Raw genomic sequence first — 12,075 nt, forward strand, 5'->3', positions numbered from 1 at the left:
CTATCTGTGATTGCCCTGCCTTAGTCTGGTATCTTCTAGGAAGCTTGATTTCAGAATCTACTTCGACTCTGATCGAAAGGAAGCACAGTTAGGTCCTATACTGCCCCCTGCACGTCTTTACTGGGTTCAACTTAAATATTGACCTGAAAGTCAGAAGTAGGTTTGAAAGCTAGAAATGTCAGGAGGGAAGTCTAACATTTCAAGCTAGGTTTCCAGGTTGCCTGCTCTCTGCCCCCACGGGACGCGTGTCTATACACACACGGCAGGTCAAAGGCAGAGATCACAGTGATCATGAGATGAGTCATAGGAATCTGAGGGCAGAGGAGAGCAGATGTGTGTGACCTCCCTCTGTCTCTCCCTCCGTCTCTCCCTTCTCTACTCTACTCTCCTTTCATTCATTCCTCCTTCTCTTCTTTGCATTTTTCTTTTACGTTTTAAGAAACTTTTCAAAAATAAAATTTTAACTTACCATTTGAGAATATTATATATAGACATATACATATACATACATATATTACACACACACACACACACACACACACACACACACACACACACACACACATATATATATATAATCTTCCCCAGCTCCTCTCAGAACCTCAGGGACCCTCCTTACTTCTTGCTCTTTTTTTTTTTTTAATTTCACGGATCCCAGTTGGTACTGTCACTATGGCTGTGTGTGTAGGGTCATCCACAGGAGCATGGACAACTGACCAGGGGCTACTTCTCTGAAGAAGACAGCTCCTCAGCCAGGGAAAAGGCCTGTGAGCCCCCTCCCTCATTTGTGATGGACTTGCATGGTGGATGGGCTTGATCTTGTGCGGGCAGCTGTGGCTGTTGTGTGCTCGTGTGTGCAGTGGTCCTGTCATATCTAGAAAGCACGGTTTCTCAGTGCTTTCCCACAATTGTAGGCTCTGACAGCCTTTCTGCCTCCTCCACAGTTATCCCCGAGCTTTGAAGAGAGCGAGTATGGCATAGATATGCCCTTCAGAGCTGCCTGCATTGTAGTCATTTTTTCCCCACACTTTGACCTGACATTGTTACTGTTTAACCTCTGCTCATTATAAAAAGAAGCTTCTCTGATGAGTCCTGAGAGCCATGCTGACCCATGGGCATAATTATAAATATTTTTAGAGGGCATTTTGATCCTATGTCCATTCAGAATAGTGGTAGGCTCACCCCCGAGGCATGTGAGTTCCCTGACGATGAGTTCTTGGTCATATCTACAGTACTGAGCATTCATGTCCTCCTGAAGGGCAGGCCTTAAATCCAGTAGCACTTGGTTTCCCCCATAACACTCACACCACTATTGCAACCATGCGTGTATCTTACAGAGCTGGTCATTACTACAGTCCACTGGGTTGACAGCCGTGATCGCAGAATGAAACTGTCGCTGACTCTCTTCCTCTTAGCAGTCTGCATAGCAACATCTAGCACCATGAAAGCTAGCCAATAGGGAGGAGACTTTCAGTGTAATGTCAGTTTGGTCTTTTCGTGTCCTGTGACTCAAGTATGCTATGTCTTTAGCAAAAGGATCTCACTGGGAGTTCTGCAGCATTATCACTGCCAGCCATAGCAATAGTCTGTGCTGTTTGGAAGGTGTTAGGAGACTTCCCTGACCAGTAACTTGTAGCTAAAAGGAGCCATCAGGAAAATGCAAATTAAACTACCTTGAGACTTCATTTTACCCCAGCCAGACTGCCTAGGGTCAAGAAGAGAAATGACAAGTCTGGAGTGAATGTGGGGAAAGGAGAAACATTGTTCACTGTTGGGAGTGCAGACTGGGATAGCCACAAAGGGGAGCAATGTGCACTCCTAAAAAGCTAGAAATAAGTAGATCTACCCTGAGACCCAGCTATGCCACTCTTGGGCATATACCAAAGGTCTCTGTGTCCTACTCCAGAGCTACTCCCTGCTTATCCATGTTCCTTGCTGCTCGATTTATAATAGCCAGGAAATACACATGGTCACGGTCTCTACCAGCTGAGGCATGGGTAATGAGAAGCCAGAACTGCTGCAGAGTGGACTTTATTAGCTGTAAAGGAAAATGGAATTTTCAGGTAAATGGATGGAACTGGACATAATCATTCTGAGTGTGGTCGACTATGCCCAGAAAGGCAAATGCCGTATGTCCTCTCTGATATTTGGAAGCTGTAGATGTTTACATTGGAGTACTTTAGAAGCCAGGAAATTAGAAAGGGGCCCTTGTGTTTGTGTTGAGGGGAGAATAGTGGAGGAGGGACAGCCACACACAGACGGTATGGGGCAGGGAAGAGAAGAACAAACGGGAGGGGAAATGTTTAAGAGGGGAAGTAGATGGGCGGAAGGCCAGGGCACAGGAAAGCATCTGAAGAGAGATAGACAACACTACAGAGCTTTGGAAAAGCTATATAAATCCTACTGTCTCAGTCACTATCCGATCGCTGTGCAAAGACATCATGGCCAAGGCAACTCTTCCAAAAGATGGTATTTAACTAGGGGATTGCCTGTGGTTTAATCCGTCTTCATCATGTCAGGGAGCACGGTGCCATAAAGCAGCCGCTGGAGCAGTGCTCCACAGATGGGGGTGGGGTTCAGGGAGCGGTGACCAGACAGACAGACGGGAAGATGGACTGGGCCTGGCACAGGCTTTTGAAACTTCAAAACCCACCTTGAGTGACAAATTTTCTCCAACAAGGCCGATCTTCCTGATCCTTCTAATCCTAGCAGAGTTCCACTTCCGGTGACTGAGCATGAAATGAGCCTATGGGGCCATTCTTAATCCAACCAGCACACCTACTATTTTAAAGGTTTCCTCAAAACAATTGTGTGTGTGTGTAGATACATATATGCATATATATGTATATACACACATATGTAGTATATTGTATATATATGCATATGTATGTATATATGTATATAAGTGTATATATGTCTGTGTACATATATGTATATGTGTGTATGTATATATGTGTATATATATATATATATATATATATATATATATATATATATGCCAATTGCTGGTACAACTTCGCTTTCCTTTTTCTTTTACGGTCACTGTGTAACAGCTGTAAGTGATGATCTTCCTGCCTCGCCCTCCCACCTGAGGGAGTTCACTCGTGTGTCCCTGAGGCTGACTCTGTTACCCTTCTTTGTGGTTGCCAATATCTCATTCCTACATAGAGGCTCAGCCACAGAGATTTGCCAATTCACACTCAGAGTTGCTGTGTTGACTTAGTGTGTAAATGCGCACATGGTTTTTAGAACAGCGATATTTTGGGGCCGGGGAGTCGTCTCGGTTTGTTAGAAGCACCTGTTGCTCTTCCAGGGCACCTAGGTTTGGTCCCCAGTACAACCATATGTAAGTCCAGGCATCTAACACTGTCTTCTATCTTCACTGGCACATGGTACAGAGAAAACATGTATATGCATACAAATAAAAATGAATAGGGCTGGAGAGATGGCTCAGGGGTTAGGAGCATGTACTGCTCTTCCTCAGGACTTGAGTTCAATTCCCAGCACCCATATCAGGTGACTTAAAACTGCCCATAACCCCAGCCCCAGGGGATCTCACACCTCTGACCTCTGCGGACACTTGCATTCATGTGCACATCCCCCCTCCGCATACACAGAATTAAAATAATAAAAATAATAAATCTTAAAAAATAAAAATATATTAAAGAACTGTTATTCTAAAAGAAATGTCAGATAAAATCTGGAAGTCATACATAGTCATTTGTTCTTTTGATCGTGGCTGAGGCAGGATAACTGTTTTAAACTTCACGAGTATTTCTAAAGCTTTCTACCTAAGGCGTCGCTAGGCGAGATTAATCTGTTAAAATTTATACTCTTAAAAGTCAGTAGTTTCATCATAAGGAAAAAATGACGGCTAGTCAACTGTAAGCCATCTATTTTGACCAAGAAATAGTGAGTTAGGGAAGGAGGAGACCCAGCTTCCCAAACTCTATTTAGAAGACTCTGCTAAGACACTGGTTGCAGTGTAAACAGAGGTAGGCATGGAAGTAAGGCCAGCCGTGTCTGCTTGTTTGCTTGTTTGCTTGTTTGCTTGTTTGCCTGTGGTGCTGAGGCTTGGCCCCCTGGCCTTGCACATGCTAGGGAAGTGCTCTTTCCCAGAGCTAAATTGCCATCCTTTTTTTAAAAAAATTGGATGTTTTCTTTATTTATATTTCAAATGTTATCCCCTTTCCTGGTTTCCCCTCCGGAAACCCCCATTCCATCCGCCCTCCCCCTGCTTCTGTATGGATGCTCCCCCTCCCACCCACCTACTCCCTCCTGCCTCCCTCCCCTATACTGGGGAAATGAGCCTTCACAGGACCAAGCCCCCTCTCCCGCACTGATGCTCAACAAGGTCATCCTCTGGTACATTTGCAGCTGGAGCCATGGCTCCCTCCATGTATACTCTTTGGTTGGTGGTTTAGTCTCTGGGAGCTCTGGGGAGTCTGGTTGGTTGATATTGTTGTTCTTCCTATGGGGCTGCAAACCCTTCAGCTCCTTCAGCCCCTTCTCTTAGTGCCTTCCCTCCCTTTCTTTAGTGTGTATGGGTAGTTATGGTCCTGTGGTGCTAGGACCCAAACCTGGGTCCTCTGCAAGAGCAACAAGTTCCTTTAACCACTGAGCCACCTCTGCAGCCCTTTTTTAGTGTTTTTCACTATAGAAACCATAGGGTTTGATTTTCCTCCTCTCTAAAGGCTTAATATTTAAAATTCAGATTTTGTTTCAATCAGGTCTTGAATAATTTGCTACTCTAGTTCATTTTGTGCTGCTGCTACAGAAATCCGATAGTAGGCATTACAAAAGGCAGGCATTTATTTCTTACCAGTCTGGAGACTGCAAAGGCCAAGGTGGAGGCTCCAGCATGAAGGCTGCTTGCTGGATCTAACATGGTACCTTGGATACTGGAGGAAGGACCAAGTGCCTGCCCGACCTGCTTTGGAAAGGAGACCACGTCCCATTTATGAGATGGGTTCCTCTGTAGCCTCCCCATACTATTACCTTTCAATATTAGAATTATGAACGGGACATAGTTAAACCATACTTACACCATATCTCCAAGAATTGACAAACTTTAATGCAGGGCGTCCTTCTTGGCCCATTTGTTCCCAACTTAAAAATGGGTAGCACTTGAGCAGAGAAGTAGATCAATGCTACCGAGGTTTAAGATGAGATTAGACACATTTTTGGTAGTTATATGACTTCTTAAAGTGGGTAATTGGTGATAGCTCTGTTCTTTCCTGATATTAAATGAAACTGTGAATTAAAATCTGTATCTGAGTATTTCTTAGTCCCCTCCAAATATAACTCTGGTTTGTCATTTTTAACCACAGTGTGTTACAGTAGGAAAAGATTTATCTTTCCCACCTGCTTTCACAGTTGGAAAATGCAGAGGGGTTGGGAGGGAGAGGCAGGCATCCGGTGGCTTCCTAGGCCAGGCTGGGTTTGCTACCTCTGATAGCCACTCTGTGTGCAGTGGGAAAGTAACAAATAAGATTGTTTTTGTTAAGTGTCCTGATTTTTCTTTCCCTTTCGTATGTAATAGCTTGGCTATGTATTTATTTCTATTCTAATTAATTTTAGAATTGATATTACATTAAAAAAAAACCAATACGTTTCAGACTAAGAATGTTTAAGCTTCTCAGAAAGAGACAATTTGTTTATAAATTTTGTAACCTACCTCCTGGTGCATAAGAAATGGACAGTAAGTAGGTATTTATGGGTTAAAGTAGTACCTGGTGGTTGTACAGTCTCTCATTCTGCATTTTAAACCTTTAATCATTTTTTAATTTAACAACACTTATTTATGTGTGCATCTATGTGCACATGGCTGACAACAGAAGCCAGAGGGCATCGGATCTCCTGTAGCTGGGGTTTCTGACACTTGTGAACCACCTGATACGGGGGCTGAGAATCAGACTATGGTCCTCTGAAAAAGCAGTGTGTGTTCTTAACAGCAGTCTCTCCAGCCCCAAATCTTTACCCTTTGTTAAAAATTAAACAAAACAAAATGAAACATCCCTCCCCCAACCAGAGACTATTTATGTCACCATTTCCGTTTGAAAGCTACTATGTCCTAACTGAAATGGCTACAAAGAAAAAAAAGTGAGCCATAGAATTTTATATTTAAAGAATATTATCTTTTGTAAATCACTTCTGCAAATTATTTTTGGTTCTCAAACAATTAAATACCCTTTCCCCAATTTAGCTGCTGCTTTCCCAGGGCTATATATCATGTCCAAACTCAGTAATGCACTTCAATTATCTATAGAGTTACTCCTGTGCCAATTCCCCATGAGCTTTAGGGAATGAAGTGTCGTTTCTTGACAAAGTAAAGACAAAATGTTTCTTTTTTTTGTAGCAGTGAATTTATCAGTCAGGTCTTTGTGCAGTTCTTGAAATCATTTGTCAGCCCAAGACAAGGGTCACATTTCAAGCTGCATGTTTTGCCAGTATCCTGGAGTAAATAGAGACACAAAGAAAACTTACTCTCAAAAGCTAACTTTTGGGCCAAGAGGGCTCAGTGCAAAGGCAGATTCCAGCAAACCTTACAACCTAGACTTGATTCTAAAGACCCACGTGGTGGGAGGAAAGACTCCTGCAAGTTGTCCTTTAATCGCTAACCCTGCACTGTGACGTGTACACACACACATACACACACAGTAATACACATTTTAATTACCTTTGCAATCCTTTATCTTTATTCTTTTTCTTTTCCCAAAATATATTAAAATTGAAGAGTACTTAATCTAATTATGTTGGTTCATCTAAAATTTTTGGCAGAGAGGCATTTTTCTTAGAAATATTTTGGGATTAAAACATTATCAACTCCAGCAGCAAACCACTGAACTGAGAATGGGACCCCCATTGAAGGAATCAGAGAAAGGACTGGAAGAGCTTGAAGGGGCTCGAGACTCTATAAGAACAACAATGCCAAGCAACCAGAGCTTCCAGGGACTAAGCCACTACCTAAAGACTATACATGGACTGACCCTGGGCTCCAACCTCATAGGTAGCAACGAATAGCCTAGTAAGGGCACCAGTGGAAGGGGAAGCCCTTGGTCCTGACAAGACTATCCCCCCAGTGAACGTGATTGTTGTGGGGAGGGCGGTAATGGGGGGAGGATGGGAAGGGGAACACTCATAAAGGGGAGGGGGAGGGGCTAGGGGGATGTTGGCCTGGAAACCGGTAGAGGGAATAAAAATTGAAATGTAAATAAGAAATACTCAAGTTAATAAAGATGGAGAAAAAAACATTATCAACTCTGCCTTAACAAATTATCTGCTGTAGACGTATTTGTCTTGTGAGGCACTGGGATAAGCCGTCTGCCCTTCCCTTACTTAGGACAAAGTATGTGGTGGCGTTCTGGGGTAATCAGCCACATTCACCAGAAGTGATGGCCTGAGGGCTTTTTGGGTTGTTCGTTTTAAATAATTATTCAGTTTGGAAAATAACACGATTAGGGAGTGCACTGTTGCAGGAAGTGTGCCTCTGAGACCCAAAAGAGGCTGCCCCCAGTGTTAAAATGAGCTGTGGACTTATCCTCAGCCAACACCTCTCTCAAAGGCCTCTAGCCTCTCCATGAGGGATGGCAGTGAAGACACAGTTGGAGGGAAATGGGCTCTAGTTGCAAATAAAGACCTTGAAGTCAGACCATGAGGTCTGGGAAACCTCAAGTTTTACTCAAAAGTCAAAGTTAGTAAGAAAAGGTTCATAATGACTCCAAGGTATTCATTAGCTTCCTGTGTTGTATCACCAGGATGGGACCACTGCTCAGTGGGAGCCATTGTTTAGGTCAAAACACTGACAAGGACACACAGCAGATATAGTGTTAAGCTAAATCCGAGGTAAAGCAGGACGAGATTTTTAGAAAGCAGACAACCTACTCCAAACCTCCTGCAATGTTGTAGAGCAATGGCAGACACCATTTTGTACGGGGTGCCCTGCTGAATTCAGGATGTAAGACAAGCTACCCTTTGTTTAAGAACTGGGTCTGAATGATCGCAAAGATGCGACCGTAAACCAAGGGTTCCTGGTTATTGTCAGTGTTGTTTTTGTTTTCTTCTGTTGATCAAGTTCAGTGTATGTGGAGGGGCCTCGGGCTCATCCCTCCAAACTGACTTCCAAAGGTGGTTTGTGTTCATGTTAGAAGCTCTTCTCTATCTTGCCATAAGAAACATGGGAGTAGAGATGTAGGCTGCTGCCATGTGGGTTATTTTCAACTCATACCAAGATTAAATATAGGATGCACAGTAATCAGACATCTTTCTTACCATGTATAGAGGTCTTGTTTGTTTTAGAATATGCTCACTATTGTGTATGCTTAAGAAACAATGTGGTAGGGTTGGGGATTTAGCTCAGTGGTAGAGCGCTTGCCTAGCAAGCGCAAGGCCCTGGGATCGGTCCCCAGCTCCGAAAAAAAGAAAAGAAAAAAACAAAAAAACAAAAAAAACCCAATGTGGTACTATCAATATTGTTTGTCTCTTAGATTTCCGGGACACCCACCCGTCAATAATGCAGCACCCCCTTATGCATCAGGCCAGCCCCTGCCACAGTCATCTTACCCAGGTCCTGGGTCCACCTCCTCTGTCACCCAGCTGGGCAGTCAGTTCGGCTCCATGCAGATCAACAACTATGGTAAGTGTGAATTGTCACTGTTCGTTCATGGTGCCCGTTCAGTGTTCTTTGTGCTGCTGGGGGTGAACCCAGAACCCCAGACACACTAGGCTACCACTGGCCACTGAGGTTCATTCCCACCTCATCATTTCTTCTTTTTTAAGGCAGACGTAACTCTGGCACGACATGTTAAAATGCTACCTTGTGCATAAACTATTGATACCGTGTATGGCTCTGGTTAGGTTTCTCCTGAGCATGTCGCCACTATTCTGATATAAACGAAGAACCCTCAAAGCACTCTGCATTCATTGCTGAAACAATAGAAAACCAAAAATGCTAATGTTACAAGTAAGCATTAAACAGAGTAATTATCTGAGGAATGGTGAGGTAGTTTCAAAATTGTATTGTTTAATACAAGACCTCAAGATTAAAAACAAAATGCTTATTTTTTTTCCTCAGAGAGTTTTACTTCTGTGTTTAGGTCCTTGGAAGAATCAAATCTCAGATGTCATAAACCAGAAAAGAGGAGAGAGCACAAACGCTCACTCTAGTAGCAGGGATGGCTACATGGCACACTTTAAGACAATGGTTCTCAACCTGTGGGTCAAAACCCCATTGTGGGTTGAATAACCCTTTCACAGGGATGGCCTAAGACCATCTCCATATCAGATGTTTATGTTACAATTCATAACAGTAGCAAAATTGCAGTTACAAAGTAGCGACGAAATAATTTTCTTTGGGAGTCTCTACAATATAATCCCACAGCATGAGGAGCTGTTACTGAAAGGTTGCAGCATTAAGAGGGTTGAAAACCGGGCTGGGGATTTAGCTCAGTGGTAGAGCGCTTACCTAGGAAGCGCAAGGCCCTGGGTTCGGTCCCCAGCTCCGAAAAAAAGAACCAAAAAAAAAAAAAAAGAGGGTTGAAAACCACTGCTTTAGCTTTAAGGGATTCTCTGTCTGTCTGTCTGTCTGTCGGTCTCTGTCTGTCTCTGTCTCTGTCTCTGTCTCTCTCTCTCTCTCTCTCTCCATCCCTTAGTTACTTTTCTATTGGCGTGATAAAACATTATGCCAGAAGCAACAATGGGAGGAAAGGGTTTATTTCAGCTTATACTTCCAAGCAACTGTATCCCCGAGGGAAGTTGGGCCAGGAATTCAAGGCAAGAACCTGGAGACAGGAACCTGGAGGCAGGAACTGAAGCAGAGAACCATGTTACTAGCCTCTCTGAAATGCTTGGTTCTCCTGCTGCAGCTGGACTGTATTTTCACAAGTAGCCTCTCCTGGGCTCTCTTCAGGGACTCTGCCCTGTCACATGGCGCTGACCCTCAGCTTTTCCCCAGGACTCCTTCATTCCCAGAGCTTCAACTTCAATAGAGGTTGCACCTTGATCAATATCCTCTCCTGGTCAATCATTGTGCCAAACCTCAGTTGCTCTCCATGACTCTGTCCTGCCTTCAAAACCACTACCCCCTGGATACCAAGTTTGGCTGCCAGTGCAGGGTAGTCTTGGTTTCCTCTTGACCACAGTCTGTGTGCTGACTCCAAGGAAACACTCCCCCAGTGCCTCAGTGATCACAGCAGATTCTCTGGCCCCAGATGACCAGCATCCTTTTTTTTTTCCAGCAAAGCAAACTTGTTCTCCTTTAGTCCAGTGGTTCTGGTCTGTTGTTCATTACAAACGGTTCTTCAGCTCCAGCTTATACCAAGGATTCCTAACACGACAATATCATACAAATGGCCCTAGTAGAGTCTGTTTTTCTCTGAAACCTTGAAAGTCAGGCCTCACAGAATTATCTTCTAAGTTCCAACGGAACAGCCCACTGATCTGCAAGAACTCAAAGGTCTTCCCAACCCAAAGTTCAAATGCTATGACCATCCAAAAAGACACATGGTCAGGTCTGTAACAGCCATACCCCACAACCTGCCTCCAATTTATGCCTTAGTTGGGGCTTTGTTGCTGTAATAAAACACCATGACCAAAATCAACTTGGGGAGGAAAGGGTTTATTTTGTCTTACAGCTTGTAGCCCATCCTCCAGGGCAGTCAGGAAGAACTTGAGGTGGGAACCTGGACATGGAGACTGATGCGGAGGCCATGGAGGAGTGGTGTCTTACTGCCTTGCTCTTCACGGTTTGCTTGGCCTAATTTCTTACAGAACTCAGGACCACCCACCTAGGAGTGGCACCATCCACAGTGAGCGGGGCCTTTCTATGTCCATCATCAAGGAAATGTCCCGAAGGCCAGTCTGATGGGGGAAATTCTCTCAACTGAGGCTCCATCTTCTAGAAGGACTCTAGCTGCATCAAGTTGACATTAAACTAGCCAGCATATTCCCTTGCTACTCAAACCTAGTTTGTTAGAAGTAGTGATAACTATCTCCCAGAATATTTCTGTTCTTTTCACGAGTTTCCAGATGGATGACTTAGGAAGCAACTACATTGCACAAAAGACTAGGCCAGGAAACTAGTCGGGCTTCCAGTGTGAACGGCGAGCCTGCCAGCGGCCCAAACCTTCCCCCTTGTAAATCTGTCTGCTCTGAAATTGATTGGTCAAGTCAAACTCAGATGCTCTATACAGAACTTCTCTTTTATAATCTAGATTTTATAGGAAATATAGATGTTTTAAATTAGTGGATGGATCATGTAAAGTTAATGCACTTGGTTTAATATTTGCGCTCTTAAGAAGTCTCTCGTGGGGTTGGAGAGACAGCTCAGGGGTTAAGAGCACTTTCTGCTCTCATAGTGAACCCAAGTTCTGTTCCCAGAACCCACATGACTTCACAACTGCCTATAACTTTAGCTCCTTCTTCATTTACTGTGTGTGCCTACACACACACACACTCACACACACACACACACACACACACACACACACACACTCACACACACACACGTACACGCACAAATGCTAAATGTTTTTAAAATAGAAATTCCTTGCTAAAACTAGAAGTGTTGCTTGTATGCTCTTCTGAAACTTTATATTTGACAAAAATTGGCTCCAAGTAATATTTATATCACTTTCTGTGGGATAATTTTAATTTGTGCTCACCATATATACATGAAAACATAATTCATAAACATGCCCTCTTGGTTCGAGTATGGAAAATCATTGTCTCTGCCACGTGCTTTGAAGGCATCAGAGCTCTGAGAAGTGTGGCTCTGAGCCATGGCCTCCTCTCTTCCACAGGTGTGGGCGTGACTCCCCAGGGCCAGGGTCCGCCTGGCCCCCAGTCAGCAGGCGCCTTCCAGGGGCCTCCACAGCCTACACAGCCATCTATTCTGCAGCCAGGACCTCAGGTTCCACCACCACCACCCACCGCCATGAACGGCCCCGGTGCCTCTCCAATGTCTGCACCAGCTCACAGGCAAGATGGACTTCCTGCGCCTACTCCTCTGAATGCCCAGTATCAACCTCCACCTCCACCAGGCCAGACCCTGGGTGCTGGTTACCATCCACAGCAAGG

The 12,075-nt window shown here is 44.2% G+C and overlaps 1 protein-coding gene across 2 annotated transcripts in view; it reads left to right on the forward strand.

The window, feature by feature from the left end:
* The window catches only part of Sec24d (SEC24 homolog D, COPII component), a 106,778-nt gene that overhangs the window by 13,319 nt on the left and 81,384 nt on the right, over positions 1-12,075 (forward strand). For both annotated transcript variants that reach the window (XM_087624898.1, NM_001309453.1), the window contains 2 exon segments: positions 8,487-8,635; positions 11,799-12,074. In XM_087624898.1, coding sequence (XP_087481024.1) covers positions 8,487-8,635; positions 11,799-12,074 — 425 coding nt within the window.

This window comes from Rattus norvegicus, chromosome 2 (genome assembly GCF_021556685.1).
Source record: "Rattus norvegicus strain SHRSP/BbbUtx chromosome 2, alternate assembly SHRSP_T2T, whole genome shotgun sequence".
In the NCBI taxonomy this organism is placed as follows: Eukaryota; Metazoa; Chordata; class Mammalia; order Rodentia; family Muridae; genus Rattus; species Rattus norvegicus.